The 23,043-nt window shown below is 38.4% G+C and overlaps 1 protein-coding gene across 1 annotated transcript in view; it reads right to left on the bottom strand.

Annotated features, from left to right (window-relative positions):
* The window catches only part of coro2ba (coronin, actin binding protein, 2Ba), a 39,128-nt gene that overhangs the window by 7,424 nt on the left and 8,661 nt on the right, over nt 1-23,043 (bottom strand). Inside the window, exon 2 of the mRNA XM_054613045.1 lies at nt 6,041-6,241. Within this exon, the coding sequence (XP_054469020.1) occupies nt 6,041-6,241 (201 nt within the window). The remainder of the gene's footprint in view (nt 1-6,040; nt 6,242-23,043) is intronic.

Below are 23,043 nucleotides of genomic sequence, written 5' to 3'. Positions count from 1 at the left end.
TATTTTGCATTGAATGTACTTTTTCGGTTTTGGCATGCAGGGGAAGTAAATGAAAATATCAGCATATATTAAGATCTATTGGGCATGGAGCCATACCATATATAAGAGGTTATGAAATAATGGTAATGGGAATTAAATTTTAGAGTAAAATAGCAAAGATGAATGCATGTTGTTTATTTAATATATTGCACATAAAAGGCACCCGGTATACTGCCACTATGGTAAAACAACACAAAAGAGTGCAAATCAAACCAAAAAATTGTAGAAAATAAATTAAATATTTCCTTCAAGACCTAATAAGCATAATACAATTATGAGAAATAGTAGTTTATTAAATTATTTGTTACAAATAATGAATTTCTATTAATATATTCAGAACATTACTGATCAAAACTTTTCTTTTCTTGATTCAGGTGAACATGAAAGACCAACATAAAGTATTAAAAGTTAAATCCCATCAGTGAGACAACTTGATAAAAAGACAGACCTGGTTATTGTTCAGGGACATTTGAGGAACATCAGTGTTATTGCAATAACCCGTAGAGCCCACAGTGGGGCAGTGGCTCATAACAACAGACAGCAGAAAGCTTTTAATGTCGGTCATGATGTCATGAATGTTTCATGTCACTGAAATCCACTGACCTCTTTTTTTATTTCCTCAGAGATTTGTTTAGGAGCGCCGGGACATGAAATCCTGAGTGTATTTAAATGAACTGTCCTCACTGAACCCTGAAAATTCACTCCATATGCTGTATCAAGCCTTAAACTCTACTATAAAATAATGAAATACAATATAAAAATACATAGTCAAATCTTATTAGCACCATCTTTGCACCTTAATGAAAAAATGCCTTTTCTAACCGCCCCTTTGTGCTCCTCCCCCAAATTAAAAACAATAAATTTCATTTCATAAAAAGGATTTAAATGGTAAAATACAATCACACATCCCTGCTAAGGTTAAAATGATTTTGTGTATTTATATATGTGACAAATTTTGTTATCAGCTATTTTCTACCCATATTTATCAATATTAAGTTGCTACTGACACCTAGCTGACAAGTAGCTAGCATAGTAAATAGCTAGCATATTCTTTTCAATATAATCTAAGCAACATACATAAGAGAGGCATGACTTATCAACATATACATAAAAGGAAAGCAGATCAATAAATACTCTTTGAATGTCACAAAACTTTAAAAGCAGCTAGCAGGAAGTCTGCTCACAGAAAAACAATGTTTGCCAGAGATACTGAAAGCTTTGCTAACAACACAAAGGAACACAAGCCAAAACCAATAGAGACCAATGTCTGCCAACAGTGAGGTGGGACATCAAGAGGAGACAGTATGATGAAGCAGGACAGAATGATTCATAAATATAACTAAGTCTCTTTGACATGCTGCTTGTACACGTACAGTAAGAACAAATGTAAAAAGGCTGATGAAGTTTTGACGACGCTTTGTCTTTTTCTATAAATCTTAGAGTGACTGGGCGGTTTCAACATGGCCTCAAAAAATTAATTACATGGGATCTAAGGGACTCCTTATTAAAGTGGAACTAATTACCTGCAAATAAATCATGTCTGTTGGGAACCACAGGGTTCAGAGGGATTATGAGGGATTATGAGGCGGAGTCAGAAATTATTATGGAACATTATATAAATATATAGCTATCTCTTTACCACAAAGAATAAAAATGAGAGAATATGAATTAAAAAAAGTGTTGCTATTGTTTATCTGGATGACTGTCAGGAGAGAGACACAGATCTACATCAGGCCTCATTGTGTTTCTGTTAATTTCCTCAGGCAAACACAGATGTGCAGAAGCACCACACTGTGATCTCTAACAAGTCTTATTGATCTGTAATGACTAATAAATCTGCATTAACGAGGCTGTTCAATGGTTACAGTTACAGCATTCTATGACTCCAGTGGCTATAAGAGGCAATAATATGAACAAATGAATTACAGAACAGGAAGGAATTAACAACTAATGATGATAAATTGAAGATTAGCAATTGGGCATTTTCTACACTGCTGTCATTGTTGGTTTCTTTCTAATTAATTCACTGTTCACGGGAAAAAAGAACCTGCTGAGTCATGCTTATTCAGTGTATCACATGTTAATGGTCCAATGCATGTTGTTGCTGCTTTCTTAGTGTATGCACCAGCAGCATGTTCTGCAGTGTTGTCATTGGATCACTGTTAGACTCTAGTAGAGTAGTTCATAATCACTTCAAAGTTATAGTTTCAGTTTGTAGTAAACTGTAGCAAAATAACATCCTTGTTCATGACTATGTGCAAACTGCACAATATATTGGAAATGTCCTTTTTGCCATTAAAACATGTACACAGGAAATTACTCTACATAGATATTTTAAGATTAGGCATATAAAGGCATATTAAGCTAAACCAGCAGTTAAAATAAATTGCAGGAGTTTTTAAAAAAAAGTTATTTAATATAAGCTGGCAGAAGCTAACGATTATTTTCTTGAAAAATGTATTGGTCGTTTGGACTATAAAATGTCAGAAAATAGGGAAAAATGATGGTCATAATATCATCAAGCCCAAAGTGATGTCTACATATTTTTATTGTTTTTTCTGATCAGGAGTTCAAATCCTAAAGATATTTAGTTTACCATCTCATAAGATAATGAAGTGCAGGAAATCTCCACATTTGAGAAGCTGGAAAAATGACTTGAATGATTATCCAAAAATGTGCATATACATTTTCTGTCAACTATCAACTAAATAATCGAGACATGCTGCACACACTGCATCATACACAGTAAAAGTCTTGGTCATAGTATAATAGCAGTAGTAATGGCAGCAGGGATGCAAAGAGCACCACACCCAGTGTGCTCTCTTTCTTTGTCTGAGGCGATGAAGAGGTGTTTGTGACCTTGTGTGTCGATTTCTGGGCCGGTGTGTGTGCCAGGTGGTGCCAGCGGTAGTCCTTCCACTAGATTATCTGAGGGGGGGGTCAGCCATATGGCCGTCTCGCCGGCTGTCATCGTAATATGTCAGTCGTTCTCACAACTTGCAATTAGCCGAACCCTCCACTGATTAAGAAAAGTTCACAAGTGCAACAGGGGCCTTGTGTAAAGACTTTTAATTTCCCTTAGTGCTTGTAATTTCAACGTTGTTGAAAAACAAATAATCATCTGGACATAATAACTTCTCAACACCATTCTTTTCACAAACACATTAACACGTCCTCTTCTGTCTGCTGCCATTAAAAAGGCAACATTTGGAGCCTCACAAGGTATAAGGTCACCTAAAAAATGAAAAAAAGAAGTTTGCTTTTTGGACAGGATGTTACTGCATGAAACAGAAGCTGTCATCTGTACTGCTGAATATGTGGAATGCCATTTCTGAACTCGTCAACTCAGCAGAAACCAGAGGAAATGCTAAAGTGCAATACTTTGAAGAGGAGGAAATCGATCAAGTCATTGCAAAGCATAAAAAATACCACTTTAAGTATTACTAGTTACTGTAAATGACTATGTGCAATATGTATGTTTTTAATCCTATAATCAGAAGATGCCATTAAACATACACAAACTCTTAAAGAGAAGATTTTCTCCTTGTTTAGTGACGATTATTTTCACTTTGTTGAAATTATGTCATAAAAAAACCCAGGTGACATCCAGAAATGATAATCCTCTTTTTACAATCAGCAAAGAGAGTCTGAAATAAAACTACTATTAATATCAGCTCTTCATTTTATATTCAATGTATGTGAAATGTTCTTCTTCATGACACGACAGGCTGAAAACTAATCTACTTGTTTCCTCTGCACGTCTTTAATAGATGACACATGTCCTCTATAAATGTCTTTCTATGTAAATTCTCTATAATTAAATTAAATTATATTATACTGTATTAATCATATTATTGGAATTACAAGTCAGTCACCTAGTAGTCACAAACCAGCCAATATGACCTTCTCTTTCTATCTTTGCAAGCTCTATAAATCAAAATGATGCCTGCAGGCAATACTTTAATTATATGATGCTGTGCAGCTCTTCCTCATATTCATCAAGCTCAAAACAAAGTGAATTTCATAAACAAAGAGCGCTGCATCTCAACTGCCTAGAGACCTCTGAGTATTACCTGCAGCCTCATCAATTTTAAAAATCTTAAATTAATTTCTGAAAGGTAATACCAAGCCATGAAGTCAGCACTTGTTATGTACTCTGTTGTTCTGCATATTAAATTATAAAGCATGGCAACAGTGGACGGAGATTGCTGATGTGACACTGTTCGATCTGCAGCACTTCAAACCAGCTATGTAACAGAGCAGGGATGATTTTTGTAGTCCAACCTGGAAGTTAGCATCTCACTGATTACCTCGACAATCCAATGGGATTTTTCAATTGGATTTCAGACTCTTAGACGTTGACGATACTAACATGTTTGGTTTGGCAAGATAACTTTTTAAATTTAGAGCGTAAATACAATCCCAAGAAGTGAAAAGCTAGCGTTCGGCTATAATTGAACTACACCACGGTTGCATGAGTGAAACTTTACACAAAGTGGCTGTGGAGGCGGCCTAGTCAACCTTACGACCCCTTGTAGTCTCATTTAGTCACTTGTTGGCTTGCCTTTTTGGAAACACTTTACAAGAGGTGTGTTAACTGATGTATTTTATAAGTTGAACAAAACCTCAAAATCTCTTAAACTTGAGGTAACCCACACCTTATTTGAGGCATCCAACCAAAAAACCCAATCAAAAAACCCATTGACTTTAAGACGAGGGAACCAGAAGTGCATAAATGCTGACTGGTTCCTGCAGCACTCTAACATGTAGAGCCAGTCGTATGTATTTTTTCATGACTGAACACCGTGTACCAAATGAAGACGTAAAGTAAAATGTAGCTGAGGTCTCTCTTCCTCACACATTATTGCTCAGCTTACTGGATACTTCTTCTGCCTGATAACAGCTTGACTCGACCCTGCAGAGCAGCCAAGAGCTTCTCAAGTACCTTGGCAGAGTCGCTCTTAAAGAGGCAAAGCTCTTTATGGTTTCTCAGAACTACACTGTGAACTACAGAGTGGGAGGGAAACAACACCGTAGCTTTCTGGAAAAATAACACTTATATTTGTACTGCACAGTTCATAGTACCATAATGAATTTAAAAACACCACTAATCAGCTTCACATTATGAAACACATGCTGAATACATGAGCACCTCAATTCATGACAGGCATCATTTAGAAACTATTCTATACTCTTCATATCAAACTTAATATCAACATCACATAAAATGTGAGCAAACACATGTTCAGTTAAATGCAGTCCTTGGAAATAGTGTTAAAGATTTATCACTCTACTATCTGCATTAAACCTCTAAAATGTGGGACTGCGGGGCTTATCTTCCATATAAAAATGTGAAATACTGTTGTGTAATGTATAATCCAGCAAAGGCAGTAAAGCAGAATGTATCTGCTGCATGTGAAGTAAAAAATAAATGCATTCCCTTTTCCTATAATAAAAAAAAAAAGAATTTAACTATTTCAACAGCGCCCTTTTGTCTTGTTTATAGGAAATACCAGAATGCCTTTATGTGATTCTATTGGCAAATATACGCTGTTACAACTTTGGCTTTAGATTCTGGCTTTAGTTTTTAAGGCTGGCATGCTCTGTGAGTGGAATTTGTGTAAAAACAGTTTTTAAACTTCAGATCTAACTGTGCGGTCAAGAAGCTGAAACAACAGAAATCTGGTCTAAACCCTAAACAAATATACAATATAAAATACCTCAACATCCTGAATGTTTTGACTCTCAGTGATTCACTCAAGATGTGATTGTTAACTAAAGATAATGCACATTTTAAATACAAATACTCCGACAGGACCAACAACAACTGCATTTTACCAAACAATAATGGGACATCACATATCTCCCCCGACACTGAATTGTACAGTCAAGTGGAAAATAACCTCAGGGGTCCTCCAAAGAGGGGGAAGACCCCATTAATCTTTGACCCTGGTCGCCATGACAACAAGCAGCAAATCAAGAGTGTGGCAGTGCCCGTTACCTGGGATACAGGTATAACAATGAAAGAGCCTCCGCCGGCACTCTCGGTGACGACGGCCAGGAACTTGGAGTTGACGGCGCAGAAGTGGTTGTCATGGACGTTCTTGGTGATGGGGAACCCGTCGAAGCAGTGCTCCCGGTTTCCCACTTTTCCGTAGACATTTCGAAACTTGGAGCTTCGGTAGGTCGGACGCCATGACATCTGAAGAGAAAATACAGAAACACATAAATTAGTTTTATGTTATTTTACAGAATATCCAGATAGAACACTTCGGCACATCATCTGTTTCGGCAGATAAAGGCTTCAAGTTGAAAATTGCCATCGGCCAGAAGCTAACTTTTCTTCCGATATCACATATAACGATAAGATGTGTCACCATTGACGAAGCAGTTGCAGAAACAAACATGTCTGAGGTAAGGATTGTTATGATTTGAAACTTGTGAAATAGGCCAAATTTGCCTGGTTTGTTCCTGTCTGAAGGATTGCCTCAAGGACAGCCTTATCTAAGCCTGTTTAAGTTTCCAGTTTTGTTTGAATCATGTGACAATAATAAAGAAGAGGCTTGATGTTCTCTGAAATTAGTTAATTAATTAAAAAATATCTGTATGGGTATCTGTATTTCTGTATCTGCATCGACAATTGGCCAAAATAAGTTTGAAAGTATCGGCATATAGGTAATCGTCAAATATCCAATATAGTACATTACTATAATTGGATACAATTCTTAATCATCTGTCAATAAAATATTGACAAAAGAAAATGGTGAAAATTGCCCGTCACAATTTTCCAGAGCTAATTGTTATGTATTGCTTATTTTGTCTGACCAACTACCAAAACAAAATTCAATTTCTACTCTTTTAAAACATGTACAATATATAGTTATACTTATTCAATAAAAAAGAACAGCTCCGAGCAGGATTTGCCATCCAGAACAAGTATTTTGTACATTAAACTATGGGTATCTTTCCAATGACAAACCTGCTTTTGTATTATTCAGCGTGTCCAGTGTAACAGAAGTAGATATCTTTAACATTGTGTCAACGCAGAAGAGAAAAACATTGAGCCAAGCTGGGGCAACATCATGAAAATATTAATCACACTGTAAATTAAACAAACCTTTATTCTTTAAGAACTTGACGTGATGATGATAATGCACACAAAATGTCAAATTCCTTTCCACCAAACCCACAGTTGCAGGGTGGGCTGTCCCATCTGTGCAGACATGATAACTGTCACACATACAGTTGTGGGAAATCGTCCAAATTGATCATCGGTGTTACACTTTCAAAGGGTGAGAACTGGGTGAAAACTGTGTTGACACCATTTAATGTTGCCTTAGAGCTTGTGATTTATGCGTCAAGAAGGAAAAGCAATAGTAAATATATTTTTCCCCAATAACTTAATCACAAAAAAGACAGCTGTGTAAATTAAAATGACATTTTGAAGTATGTCACGCTGCTCATCACTGTATTTTGTCTCACATGGATCCTGTACAACAGAAAAGCAGCCTTTGTTTGTAGTCACTACACACAACAAAAGATAAGTGGTTACATTTGACTCAAGTAGCTTCTTTTGTTTGTCACTCCACCACAAGAAGGCCTTGATGGAGCTCTTTATCTGTTTTGGCGTGAGCTGGCTCTGGATACAGACTCAAAGGTTGATCCAGTCACAGGAAGTGGAGGTCAAACGCCCTTTGTCCCGTAAGGACAGAAGTTTGTGTCATTTATCTCTGATGAATGTGGCTGCATTTATAAAAAATCTTCTAAAACCGGATCTTTTGGTGAGAATAAATTACAGTGACACTACTTATGGACTATATCGGTTCACAACAGGATCTGGCGAGACAGGATTTACGATTCTTGTCAGATCAGTAGCAGCAGTGCCGGATGACATCAGGCAATCCTCTATTCAGTATTGTTCTTGGGATGTGGAGGGGAACTGGTGGGAGTGCCGTACAGATGCAAATAGAAACATCCTCAGAGCATGCGGCTGCCATTGTCTTTACCCGTCTGAAACCAGACAGGAGTAATGGCATCCAGTAGGCTCCAGTTGTGTGGGTGATCGTGTTGCCCTCCACTCAAATGTGGCAGCTGGGCATTTCTCTGAGAGCTAGTTAGTAGTTACTCTTTCAGATTAAGATTTTAAATACATCGATGTTGTATTGGAATAGATTAAGCTACCTGTACTTGCTGTTTGTCCAGAATCTAAATCAAACAAACCTGAAACCAAAAGGCGAATGATGCACCACATGAATGAAATGACGCAGACAAAGGATGTCCACTGGTAATACAGATGTTTCTGTTTTATTTTGGTTTATTTATCCTAAGAAACAAACAAAGAAATCACGGCTCCTCCTGCCTCTCTTTCTCTGGTAAAAGAAATAAAGTAATTAGACCCTCCCAGGTGCATGCTGGTCCTATACTTTCTCACCTAAACAGACCTGAGGTGCCTGTCAAAATGAAGAACAAGCAAAGGAAAATATTGGCTAAATAAAGACACATATCTGGAATAAATCAGTCCATACATCTTTTTGAAAAAGCTCCCACACTACCCAACATAACATAAAACTGCTTTGATTTTGGATATCCTACTACTTTACTTTTATTTTAACTTTGAAGGTAAGACCTTTACTTGTTATGGAGTAATTATACATTGAAGTATTGTTAATTTTTAAAGGATCCGAGAACTTCTACCAACAACTGTAAAATATATATTTTTTATTATTCTCTCCCTTTTAAATAATGTTATTTAATATATTTGGGTTTTAGACTGCTGGACAGACAAAACAAGCAATATGACAACATTGATAATGTGAAAAACTGTTAGTTGCCGCCCCTACATGAATCTATAAACATCTTCCCGTCATCCCAATCAAACCCAGATCGACTGCTCTGAAGCCATGTCTGTATGAGCAGCATAAAAGCAGCTTGTTAAGGAATTAATGTGGAACAGAAGAGCAGCAGAAAAGTGGCCTGAGGGACGGTTGGAGGAGAAGGGGAAGAGGAGACTCATTCATTGGGTCACCGAGGGAATGGCACAGAGAGCATATCTGTGTGTGTCTGTGTCTTTCTTATCTCACGAGGGTTTGCAGCAACACACACACACACACACACACACACACACACACACACACACACACACACACACACACACACACACACACACACACACACACACACACACACACCATGAGCAGTGGCATGCATGAACACAAAAACACAACAGCTCTGAGAAGAAAGTGACTTTGTCTCCATCGATGAAGATCACAAGACTTGTGCGTAGTGAGCATGATTCCCTCTAGGGTTCAACAGTCCTTCCTAGCTTTGCAGATATTTATTTTATGTATCTTTTTACCATTAAAAAAGTTTTATGGCATGTATGATTCAAATAAATACCCCTTCATATCCAATATACATATATATGTACACCACACTAATGCTCTCGTAATGACCCTGAAAATGTCACCTTACCTTACCAGTGTCCATGCAGTGACACTAAAGTCACAGTGTCTCTGCGGCCTTCTGCAAACATCCACCCTCCTTTTTTTCTAACCGAGCCTCCAGGATCTCCTCTCTTCCTTCCTTCCCCTTCAAATCCAAGCAGGCAGCCTGTGTCTGCGCTGCCTCCTTCTCTTTCTCATGTTTGTCCTCCCCCCCCTCCCCTTTAAACTCTCTCTTCTCCTCCTACTGGTACTGATAGCTGGAGGGCTACCACTCCCCCCCCCCCCTTCCTCCTCTTACCCTTCTCTCCCATCCTGCCACTCAGCCGGCACCCTGTCTCATTCTGTCTCTGCCACAGTTCGTTCTCCAGCCAGTAGTAGCCATTCATGCTCTTTCCTCTCCCACCCACTGCTTGTTTGGAATATCAAAGGCCCTTCTGGGCTGATTCCCAGCACCGCCAGAAGCTTTTCAACTCCCCCCATCCTCCCTCCTCTCTCTCTCTTATCTCTACTCTAATCTTTCACTCCACAGGTATGAAACCTACCAAGATTTCTGTAAAAGAAAGGTGGAACCCGGAAGGAACGTCTGCAGCTGTTGACCTTGTTAGCAACTGCAACAGTGCCAAAGGCAAGATGGTAACATTTTCAGATATAATACAATGCAATAAAAACCGTCGGACTGAAACATTATTTGAAACATTTATTGACAAGTAATGTAGAAGACATCTAACAAAGAAGGAGTTTTACAATCAACAGTTACCTCAAAGCTAAAATTAAATATCTTCTAACTCTTATGTACTGTAGAACATATATAATCAGAAATTCAAAATGATGTCTTTGAGTCAGTTTCAGTTTTTGTGCTTCATGTAATGGGAACATAGAAATAGTTCAATGAACAATATGAATCCTCCCATCCTACATCCTACATTTTTTTCCCAGAATGCAATGATATAAACTGAGCTGTTAACTGAAGCCATCATTAAAGTTATCTATTCTATGTAGTTATCGGGGAGGTAAAGCTTTCACATTTTGTAATTATTTCTACATTTTCACATTTTGCTCAAAAAAGATCTTCTCACACTTAAGCTAATGAAACATGGCTGTGATTTCATGTTCTAATATTACTCATAATTACTTCATCCTGCCCTTAATATTAAAAAAAACTATTATTATGATCAACAATTTGTTAAAAAATAAAGTGTTACCAAGAATGTATGTCAAATTAGGCTTTACAAGAATGTATTTATAAATGACAATAATGTCCTTTAATGTTTAGGTCTGTTTTAGCTTTTTATATTGTTACAGTGATAAAAATACTTAGGAGCTGTGTATTTATTGCTACGCATTTAAAGTAATTAATACGATCTTTGACACACATATTAACATCATTGTGTTACCAGGGTCTGAGGTTTATCAACAACACTTGAAATAACTAAAGTTAATTAGAGAGTCAGCATTTGTTCCTATTTAAATGGATGACAACATTAGGAACAATAATTACATTTTATATATATATATATATATATATATATATATATATATATATATATATATATATATATATATATATATATATATATATATATATATATATATATATATAAAAAATGGTGACTAAACTTCATTGCCAGGAAGATGTGCACTTCTCCAATAACAAAACAATTTTAAGGAACTTGTACATCCTAAAATGTCTTTTGCATCCTATTCAACTAGAGATAATTGTGTGAATGACGGACTGATGAACCCTGGAGTCAATACTCTTTCACTACCAACGGTTTCTCAAACGACCCCTGGTCAGATCGATGCACAGAGGCAGGTGTTATAGTGAAAATTGCTTCCCCTGATAGTTGTCTGTGTGTTTGAAATGCGGGTGGAGCCCTGCAGGTCCAATGTGAAGCAGGTTTGCCTCGGCCTCTTTTCCTTAGTGTGTGTGTCTGTGTGTCTTTCTCATGTGCTGTACACATGTGTCTGTTTCTGTGCCTGCGTCCATGTCTGACCATGTGTTGTCTGTTTGCAGCAGTATACATTTATTGTTGTGTTCGTGGCTTCAAGGCAGTACACTCCAGAGAGTAGTATGTTTATTGAGGTTTCTTTTTACGTCTTGCCTCAAGACACTGCTGCTGCTCTGTGCGCACTCAATCTCTTTCTTTCCTCCTCTCTCTTTGGGGTGGTAAACCTCTTTACAATATCCTGAAAGAAGCAAATATTTGAGTCTCAGTTAAAAAAAATATTTAAGACAAAAATATAAAACTAGCTGCCGAACTGCAACAAATCACAAAATATAATGTTTATTATCATGAAAATGGCGACATCACTTGGCAGTCCAAAGTCCTCTCATTTTTCAAACTATACAAAGTAAATGGCAGCTTACTGACTCACTATGAACCATAAAAAGCCATTCAAACATCATCAATGGGTTAAACTATTTCAATCAAGATTTCCTTATTGTTGGTGCCAAATGAGGAAGTAGGGCCATCTGAGCTCACATTCAATAGATACAAAAGGGAAATCCGCAGGGTGACTGCATGTCTTGTCACTCAGACATAGTGAAGCCCTGTCAAGTCACCGCGGTCCTGTTCTGTCTTTTCCTCCTCTCCCTTGGCAGCAGCACTGTACAGTCATTTATGATGACTTTCCCATCTCTGTGAGGCGTAAATATCACAAAAAGCGAGATATCCGATCGGTTCTCTTAACCAAATGTTCTCTCAGCGTGAAGTTGGATCTCACACAGGAACTGTCACAGCTTGGCTGAAAGTCCTGGAATATTTTTCTAGACTACTATGGCAATGCCTGATGGGACGATTGTGGTCATAAAATGCTTTTGTGGGCGGTGGAGTTACAGACTGCACGTCATGACTTACTCTCTGTATAAGCAATGCTTTAATCAAACCAAGTTCAGGTCTACATCGGCAACAATGACCAGCAGCTGTTGTCAGTCAATGCAGGAGAACCTAGCACCTCATTGCACATTGACAGATTTGTTGGAGTATTAGCCTAAAAGCCCACTTATACACAAAATCCTACTTCATAAGACAATCAGCTGAAACTGCAATCTGCATAATGCCTGATGCATACATACACAGATAAGTGAACGGAAGGCTGAGCCAACTCTGCTGACGATAGCAGCTGTGAGCAAGTAGCAAATGGAGTAAAGTGAAACAGAAGGGAATAGATTTAACACACCTGCTCCAGAGTGAATCAGTCCATCTGGATTGCTGTCGGATTTTCCAGATGGCCAGTTCAGGAATGTTGGAAAGGTAATCCTTTATTTGAGCCTGCATTCATTTCAATCAGTTGAAAAGAGAGGTCATATGAGCTCTTGGAACTCACTTAGTCTCCATTATCGGGCCCAATTACTGTCTATTAAATTGTTTATTTTGTTTCTCAAACAATTAAGAAAACACACTAACACACAAAAAACCATTATACATTAAAGTGAACCGTAAAGTCTGGTGAAAGGTCAAAACCTTCCTTCATTCTCTTCAGTCCTTCAACCAACTGCTGCTCATTTACTAAATTGACAGATTGTGGTCACATCTGCAAAACTACAATATATCCCTTTATTACAAAGCCCTAAAACTGAACATTTACCCACATGATGTCACAGTGGCACACTGCAGGTGCAATGCTTTACTGTGTGCTTTGCAGGACATTCTGTCCCTCAATCCGACATTCATGGCCCCTAAAGGATGTGTCCCACTGACTTTAATATCCTCCAGACTAGGGTCTGAAAAACTTTTTCCCCTCACCTGCCACAGTGTCAGGTCAACGAACACTTCTGAAGGCAACTCAATTTCCCAATATGGAATATATCATGTAACCTTTATCCCTCACTTTTTCTAAATAAGGAATTGTTTTTAAAAATTATATTTATTAATATAAGAAAATCGAGCATGTGATCTGGAATGTTTTCAGATTAGTTGCTAAAGACATTCAAGGTTCCTAGAGGTTGAATTTCAATCACTTTAAAAGGTGCTGAATTTGATAGTCAGAGCATTAATATAGCAGCAAAAGTTGGTATAGCTACTGTGGAGTTATACAGCAGTAACAGCTCATAACGCCGTCCCAACCGACGGCTTTGTCACGTTCGTGTAGCACCCGCCGTAAGGTTCCCCCTCAGGTAAACACTGTCTGTCAGCACTGTTGCTGTTGTTTGCACTGTTAATACTGTTAGCTGCTCAGTGTTGGCTCAGCGTTTCTTATTGTTGTTTGTTGGCTTAAAGTAGCACTGTGCCTAATCACAGAGCTGCTACCATGGTTATAGTCTTGTTATACAGACTGTGTTACCCACTGCCTCGGTGTGCTGTATCTAGTGTACTGGAGAAAAAGACCAGAGGGGTGCATGAAATATTGTTGCAGCTGTAATATTGTTGTCAAAAAATGGTCAAAAACTAGTAGTCAAAATTCACGAGCAGTCTATTTAACCTTAGTTTATAGTAACAGGACCATGAAACTTATTGAATCCATCTTTGTTAATAACTTAGTAACACTAGTGTCTAAAAGTAGACAGTTAAGTATTGCTAGTCTTTTACATAGACACCTGGTGAAACAGCAGCCAGTGCTGTTTGAGTTTTGGAGTGTACGTTCATGATGATAGGGTATTACTCAGCGATAATGACAGGAGATGCAGGAGCTCAGCTAATGGCAGCTCTTAGGCCTTTAGCCAGCCCCATTAAGCAGCTGTAATGGTGCAAAGAGCACACTACCCAAGGACAGGAAACCCAGAAACCCAGCTGAAGGGCACTTATCAAAGCACAAGCATGAAGGAGTGGGTGTCCTGGAATCCATCCATCGCCCGGTGGTGTGAAAGGACGTTGATGACAGAAGTGTTATTATCCAGGTAATGTAATTACTATGGATATATACAGCACTGTGATATTTCTTAGCTGTTTCATATGCTCACAAATAGTATTTTCTTCATCTTTCTCTCTAACACATATAATATTTCACAATCAAACACAGACAACACATTTTTTCCAATTCAATTCAAAAGGTCAGTCATCGAAGACCAGAAGGATGGTCTAAATTAATAATCTCCCCTGTGCTTGCTTTTCCTTTTCCCCCAGGAGTTTTCTGCCCTGTGCTTTTTAGAGCATAATGATGCGAGCTGGGCCTCGCACCCCGAATGACAGAGGGGGGTTGTAGATTCAAGGTGACGGAAAAAGTCCGGAGAAAACAAAGACACAGAAGAGGACATGTGAGGCACAGTGACAAAAGAGAAACAGAGATAACGTGAGCATGAACACTGCCTTAAAGAGAGACTAAGGGACTCAAGGTGAAAGAGAAGACGAGATAAGTAAAGAGAAGAAGAAAAGGCAGGGGAAGACCAGCAAAGGATGAGGAAATATTGAAAGAAACAAAGGGAGAAAACAGACAGAGAGGAGGAGCAGAGGAGGTTTTCACCAGACAGAGATAAACTCCCCTCTGTTAGACCACCTGCCTGCTCTAGAGCACACACCGCTATGAGCCATCTGAGACTGTCTGGAGGTAAATGTATTGATATTTCAGTATCTAAAAACTCACAACTGAAGCATCAAAATTATGAAAAAAAAACAACTTCCAAGAAACATTTAAGCTTCATCTTTATTTTGTCTTTGTCTTTATACCGGCAGCAATCCCCTCAGTAAAATGTAATGCCAGTGAGCTGTCATTTACTACATCCTCATACATGAGGATTATACCTTTATATAAAAGTAAACTTTAAATACAACAGCACAAGCTGTAATCATTTGAGTGTCAGTTTGAAAACAACTTGAACCACAGTTTCCATTCTATACATGGTGGACATCTGCCTGAGCAAAGATAATATGTGAATATGATTGAAATTGAAATTCTGCTTTAGAAGAAAGCTTACACACTTTTTTGGAGACGCAACACTATAAAAATGTTGATTTATGTCATAGTACACAAATCTCATCAGCTCAGAAATTAAATCCCTTTGGCGGTGGTTCAAATTGAGAAAGCCAAGTGGCAGTGTGCCATAGACGCAGGAGCACTTTCATCAGAATATTGAAATCCATCCATGAAATAAGACCACAGAAACATTTCTGTGGGACGATTAATCACTCGGTCAATTACAATTTCAGATCTGCTAAGATATTGCGCTCCAAAACTTCAAGGTGATTGCTGAGGGAGCGCGTTCACTGGCATTATAATTACCTCCTGTGAGTCAAATACAAACAGTAGCTCTGGCTAGGCTTTTTTTGACCAAACAGTTCTGGGCATTTCCTGAGAGAAACTGCCCATTGGGAAGCTCCCCCGAGCACTAAATACCTTCAAGGGATTTTGATCTGTTTGTATACACACTGCCAAAAAGAAATGCTGAAGTGGCATATAAGCCAGCCGGTCGCTGCTCTCCAAGCTGGAGAAAGAGTCCACTATGTTTGCTATAAACTCTTTTAGTCGTTTTTTTGTTCTATAAGAACAAATAAACAACTCTGTTACATGCCCCAATCATATAGATACAGGCTTAGTAGCCATCACTAAAGTACCTCTTACGATTTCAGTTCAAATTGGTTTCTTCAGCTCAGTGGGTGTGCTTTGTACTGGGTAAACCTAACTTTACTGGGTTAGTTTTTTGCTAACTTTACTGGGTTAGCCTTTGTTCTAACTTCACAGGTTTAGCCTTTGTGCTACTGGGTTAGCCTTCAATGCCACTGGGTTAGCCGTTGTGCTACTGGGTTAGCTTTTTTGCTAACTTTACTGGGTTAGCCTTTGTTCTAACTTCACAGGGTTAGCCGTGATGGGTATGCTAACACTTTAGCTGAACTGTAGGTAGCGTTTTTTATTTCAAGATATGTCAGGTGTGCTGAGGTATGTTTGCGTCTCTGTGAGAGAGATGATGGTGCCTGTTCCTTAATTGGTTATTAGGTGACCAAAGTTAAGCCCAAGGTTTAATTAAGAGGAGAAAAGGTCCTTTAACCAAGTAAATCAATGCAAAACCTCTGAAGTGCGCTGGTGCATAATCAGACTTTAACTGTGACTTGACTGACAGTGTAAAACTGCTAATTACTCATAAAAACATTACAACACGTATTAAGAACAAGAAGACTGGAAAATGTCAAACAGACACAGCAATGTTTACCAAGTGACCAGCATTTGTGACCCTGGTATAACCACAAGTTTAGTTATGATTATTGACAGCGTTATGTTACTTGACGTTGTGTCACTTAGTCACATGACATTACGTCATTAGCGTAAGTTACGTTACGGTCGATCCTGCTCAACTGTGTCAATGACCAGATGGACTAAACACCCGTTTGGTATCTCTACGTCCTCTATCTGTCACTTGTCTCCTTTCTCTGTGTCCTCTCACTATCTCTTTCTGTCTCCCTTCACAGGATTGATTGGATGGATGAGTGTGAAAAAGCCAACGTAGACAGAGAAAGTGGCCAAGCTAAGTGCCAGACCATCTGCCTGGCCAAGGACTTCTCCGTTCCAGACAGTGGCCAACTGAACCTTGGCAACAAGGACTTGTGCTGCTAGATTACTGATCTTCCTATCATTTATGTGATACTGTTGGAAAGACATGTAAGAATATGATTATAAATCCAAGAGGGAATTAAATCAGAAAGATCAAGTAATCTTCAACCCAATAGAAAATGTAGAGTTTTCCACCAAAACTAGTACAGTTACCTACAGCTACCATTACTCAGTTTTCATTTTTGAGATAGTACTTTGATTAATAATATATATATATATTCACAATACACATAAACAAGAATCCTGTTGTATGAATTGAGTATCCAGCATTGAAGGAATTCATCCTCTGGGGACGGTGAATTAATAATGGTCTACCTGCTTTCTAGAATTTAATGTTTTCTTGTGTACAGGTTTTTCATTTCTGCCTAATGCTGGTTCTACACAAAAAAAGTCAGGGATTTAGCATAAAGTGAGGAATCATCATTCGGTGACCTTGAATTTCACAGCAATTTCCTCGCCAGTCTGTCCAGTCGTCACTGAGATATCTTGCTAAGGACCATAGGTATTGATTAACTGACGGACAGAAAGTGCAGATGGCGGATACCAGTAGCGGAAGGACATTATAGAGTAATTTGTGTGATACAGTTACCCAGGGCAATGAGATAACGAATGTCCTTGTACAGGAACCTCATACACGTCAATATCATAATAGAGCACCAGGTCAGTTCTCTGTGATCTCCTTATGGTTACTCAAAATGTAATGGACTAGCTGATTCACATTGAAGGAGGGTCCATTGAATAACTACAGGTTATAAGAAATGCAGATGTACTTGCACTCCATATTATAAATTAATTGATCATTTATTGGAAAAGGTGAACTGTGGTTTGTCGATGTTGGAGAAATTCATTAGCCAGAGAGGACAGGAATAAAAAAAGCAGTAAAATTTAAGAGAGCATACCAAGATAAAGCTTCTCCCTGATGTTAATAGGGCTAATTGGGCCACAGGATTTTTCTCCTTCTGTTGGTTCGTCAACACAAATGAATGATGTCACATGTCACAGTGTATTATCATGGGCAGGATACAAAGAAGGGCAAATCTGCGAGAGACAAACAGATTGCAGCAATGTTGGCACCTTTGTCAGTGTCAAAGTGGGGGCAGGGAAACTCCAGATGTTCCTGTTTATCCAGAGCGTCAGTTGTGACTAATAATGTATTTTTCTACCACAGTTAAACCACAATTATAGTATAGAAATCAAGCCGGTGTAGAGCATGTGTGAAGATGCCGACTGTGTGCTATGTATTGAGATAGTGCTGTTTTATAACTACCATATGCACTCCTGCGCATCTGGGATCATTTATCCAATGTCTCTTCAATATTGTCTTTCTCAGCTTTCTGTTTCAATCAAGAAAAAGAAGAAGAAGAAAAAGGCATACCTTCTCAACAATGTGCACACACAGACAGAAAGGAAAGAGAAAGGGAAACTGGCAACAGTAAAAGTATTTGCACACATGTGTGAGCTTGTTAAGCCACATTTGAAATGACAGTATTCCCATATGTGGGTGAAGGTTAATGTGTTGTGAATTTGACCTATTTCAGAGGAGCCACGCTGTTGCTGACATCACCCCGAGAAATCTAACCACAGGACTAGAGTACTAATGCTGCTGTCATTCTACATCCACATGCCTCCATATGCTTGTTATATTTTGTTTCATTTATTAGAAAGTTTATATAACAGCAGGCCACTCACATGGCAAGAGAGTGTTTTGCTAGCTAGCCATAAGTTGGATATCCATCAATGGTCATTCATGCACATCTTTCCAGTCTGTTGCATTGATCTGTTTATTGCCAGCCTGTCAATTGGACTTCTACATAACAGTAGACATATGTGTCCCAGTTTTAAAAAGGCAGCTGTAGAACACAAGGCCTCATTTCACAATCCTCTATGGGGACAAATATTTAATTTTCGTTTTCCAGAAGGGATTCTTTTTTGTCACCATCTACTCCCTGCTGGATCTGCTCACTTCCAGAGCAATACTTTAGCGTACGGTTTTATCTTTAGCACCCTCCTTTCTGTGTATCTCATTTTTTGTGTGTATTACAGTGGTTTGGCTGGATTAGGAAGTAATCCTGTAAAACGGATCAGTACACAGTTATTAGAGATATTTAGAGCCGATCTGTATGACGAGGTTGTCCTTTAAAACAAGTATTTTGTGTGAATATGAGAATGAGTATTTTTCAATGATGAAAATACTATAATAAAACTATAATAATGTAATTTTCAAGCACGACTCAAAATGTATTTGTCACAGTGAGCTTTCTAGAGAGCCATTGATACAGGTTTGAACTAGGGCATAAAGTTAAGTTAAAGGGTAATGTTAATTTAAATAGAATCTCCTATTATTCAGACAACTTCTTCTGCCTTTATTGATATTTCATATTTGCACCCTTTCCTACTTTGTACGTGTAGGAACTGCTCACAAGCAAAGTTCATCTTTTTAGATTTGAAGTTCCCAAAAAAAGATGCAAACCACATACTGTTGGTTGTGTTATTATTGTTAAGATTAAAATCAACCGATGCACATAAAAATACATGACACACATGAACGTCTCTTTTCTATCTTTTTAACATCATAACAACTCATATTGGCTGCACTGCAGTAAATTATGCTGCTTAGTAAAGTCATCATTATAAAGCACAGCTTTCAACCAAATAACCTCACAAGCAACTACCAGACTTCTGAACAGGCTGAGAAAAATACAGCCAAATAGGTGACAACAAATTTTTTGGGGGAAAATGAGTTCAAGTCCCAGGCAGGCCTGTGAATGCAGTAGTTTGACCTCCCATCAGTTTCATGCTAACTCTCCTGCTTGTTTCATCCATATGACTTTGCTAGCTTTCTGTGGTTTCATTGTTGTTTGACACAGTGGCTCCGTTTTATATTTTTTCCAGTCTAAACCACTTTAAGTTCTACAGAAGCATAAGGTTGATAATTGAGGGTTGCCAACTTTACCTAGCAAATGAATTGTATTTCTTTGGAGCAGCAGAAAGATAAGGGCTGGGTGGTACGGTGGGGTTGGATCAGATATATTTGCAGACTTAAAAGAAGGATTAACACTAAAGCTTCTCAATCTATCTTTCCAAGACACAGCGACCCGCTGTATTTTTTGCATGCCTTTCTTTGCTGCCATCCTCAGCACCTTTCCACTCGAAACCACCACAGCTTTTTCCCCCTGACTATGTAGAATAATGTTTAGCGTTTATTAGGAGTTGTAACGCTGACACAAGGAATGGATGTACTTGCAGGAAAATAACTAAAATACAGCATTTTTTAAATGATTCTACATGGCCAAAGAAGAGTTGTTGTCTTACAAATTATGTGTTAGCACATAACTGCATGTTTATCCAACCAGCAGATAAAGCTCATTTGAGTATATGTTTTCTTGATTTGGTCACACAACTTAAGAGAAAACATTATCTGTCTCTCTTTGGCGTTTTAAATCTTTGGCTTTTCTTCACAAGACACATGTCAAACCAAAACAACGAGCTGAAAGTTGCATAGAGCTCAGGATGAGATGTCAATTCTCAGTGGGATCAGTACTAATAACCCTGTCCCGTGAAAAAGACACATTGTATTCAACATAAATAACTAACACATAGTTTAATTGTGCTTTATTTTTTTTACTAAAAGCCTTTACTAAAGTAACGTGCATAGCCGTAGCCAATTATCATCTGAACCCAACATTAATAAAACCATTTTTTATGTGTGAATTTAAGGAAATACAGCATCCAAATCTTTCTACTTCATCTCTTTCCACGAACCCTCTACATAAATAAATGAACTTGGCAGATCAGCATGGACCCAGCGAACCCTCTCAGCTGCAGTCGCCACCCACGGTGAAGAAGCAAAGGGGCTGGAATGCAGAAACAGCTGACTCTCAGCTGGTGAATCCGTCCAGTAAACAATAACACACTGAGATATGCATACAGTAGGTCTACATTAAATAATGTGGTGACAAAAGGATTTCCCTCAACAACGGGCTTTGTTGTCCTTCATTCCATAGTGTTTAGATCTTTCTAACACAAATTCAATACAAGATTTTAAAAATATCGGGATATGCTGCTAACAGCCGTCGCAACCATCGCCACGTTGAGGGCCATGTAGAGTCGACTCTTTTTTCATAATGTTAAACTAAATAAGAAAAAATGCTGAAGTATATTTTTATAGAAAGTACTGTGCATGTGCAGGAAAAAGTCCTTGTAAAGTTGCCTCAAGTTAAGTCATCTTTTTTTTATAAAATTCTACATGAATAGGCAATTTATTAATATGTTTCATTAATGCCATAAAACTATGTAGTAAAAGCTCTATGAATGGTAATGACGAATGTTAAAAATTCCACAAGTAGCAGAGAATACAGTTCATGTTTGACATGACTGGAGAAGTATGAATTCTAATGTTGTAACAAAGGCTCTTTGTTTCTCGTCTCTGTTGTTGGACTGTTTTGTCTTTAGACAGACAGGCATACCCACTGTGTTACCATAGTGACAGCAATGGAAATCCACACATTAAGAACAGATTCTCCAAAAAAAGAGGACCGATCGACATTTGACGTTTCTCATAAAAATTTAAAAAACAGCTCTGTGAAATGAATTCCAGTATGAATCAAACCTAGCGATGCAGTGTCTGTTCATCACCGACACAAAGGTCTGCAAGACAAATGTAAAGTACCTTTATAATTATATACAAACACAAATCTGCATGTAGAATGTTTGATCTAAGATAACTAACATTATTTTGACTTTTTTTGCACTTCCTGCGCCTTTTCTATCGCTAATAACTGTTAGTCTGAGGTGAATGTAGAAGGTTGACTCCTGTGATCTTTTTTTCACCTTTCCAGCTCACCACAGCTGTTCTGTTCACTCTATCCGCCCCAGATCCCATTCAATCCGCAAGACACCCTGACCAGCCACTAGGGATCACTAGCAGCAAGAACAGTACTCAATTTTACCAACTTCCTCCCTATGAACACTGCCAACACAGAATTAATCACCTTAGAGGACCTCTGAACAGAACCAAGGTTTCTGCAACAACAGTAGCTTCCCTGTGCACTACCTGGCATCTGATCTCTCCAAAGGTAAACTGATCTCAAACAAGCTTGATTGGTTTGGCCAAAGTCATTTAAACAAACTGCTGACACACCAGGGTTTATCTGTCCCTCAGAGTCCACACTTTCCCCCAAAACTGTAGCTTTTATTAGAGGCTTATGTATTCATTGTTCACGTGATCTCCTCATGGGCTCATCAATTTGTTCAGAATAGTCAACCACTATGATTAATTACCTTTAAAAGACATGTTTTGACGTGTTACTTTTGTGCGTCTCATTTTTAGCAGCATTGAACAGATCATAGCACAGATAGTAGAATGGTTACTAGAAATATGTTTCATACAAAAGGAGAGATAATAGTAAAGACATGTAGTAAGAGAGAAAGCACATGAGGAAAGGAAATACAATCTGTGCTGCAGAGAGACGGATATCTATATTTGCACTGCTATCAGTGCCCATAGGCGAAATACAGAGCTGATTCTGACCCTGATGAACTCCCATGCGGATGTCTGTGTGTTTGTGTGTGAGTGTGAAAGATAGAGAGAGTGGGTGGTAGTATCATCCTTCATGGATGTGCTCTCACTGGTTGCCCCGCTCCCCACTCATTGCTCTCTTATGTTCACTCAGCTCTCGACTGTCTAAGTCAGTGCAGAATACAGTTCTACCTACAGGAGAATGTGCACAAAGAGAAATTCATAGCCTGTTGTCCAAATGTAATACGTCTCATGTTTTGAACCAGTCCTTTACCAGCATAGGACATCATAACTTACCACTATACCACGTGTGAAAAATAAACAAATCACAAAACATTAGCGTCAACACTGTAGAATGTCACAAATGTGAGTTGACATCGCGCAAGCGTGCAAGAAATGAAAACACAGCACAGTAAACAGCGTCACTATTGTCAGCCTCATGCCTGGGAATGTGATGTGGGAGAAAATTACGTAAGTAGATTCCACAACACTTCATCAAGTCCCCAAACCGGGCGGCTACTGTTCCAGTGAGAAAACGGACCACCCTGTTTCTCACTGCAGTGG

Source organism: Anoplopoma fimbria, chromosome 2 (genome assembly GCF_027596085.1).
Source record: "Anoplopoma fimbria isolate UVic2021 breed Golden Eagle Sablefish chromosome 2, Afim_UVic_2022, whole genome shotgun sequence".
Lineage (NCBI taxonomy): Eukaryota > Metazoa > Chordata > Actinopteri > Perciformes > Anoplopomatidae > Anoplopoma > Anoplopoma fimbria.
Note: the sequence above shows the minus strand (reverse complement) of the source record. Positions and strands in the feature narration are given on the sequence as shown.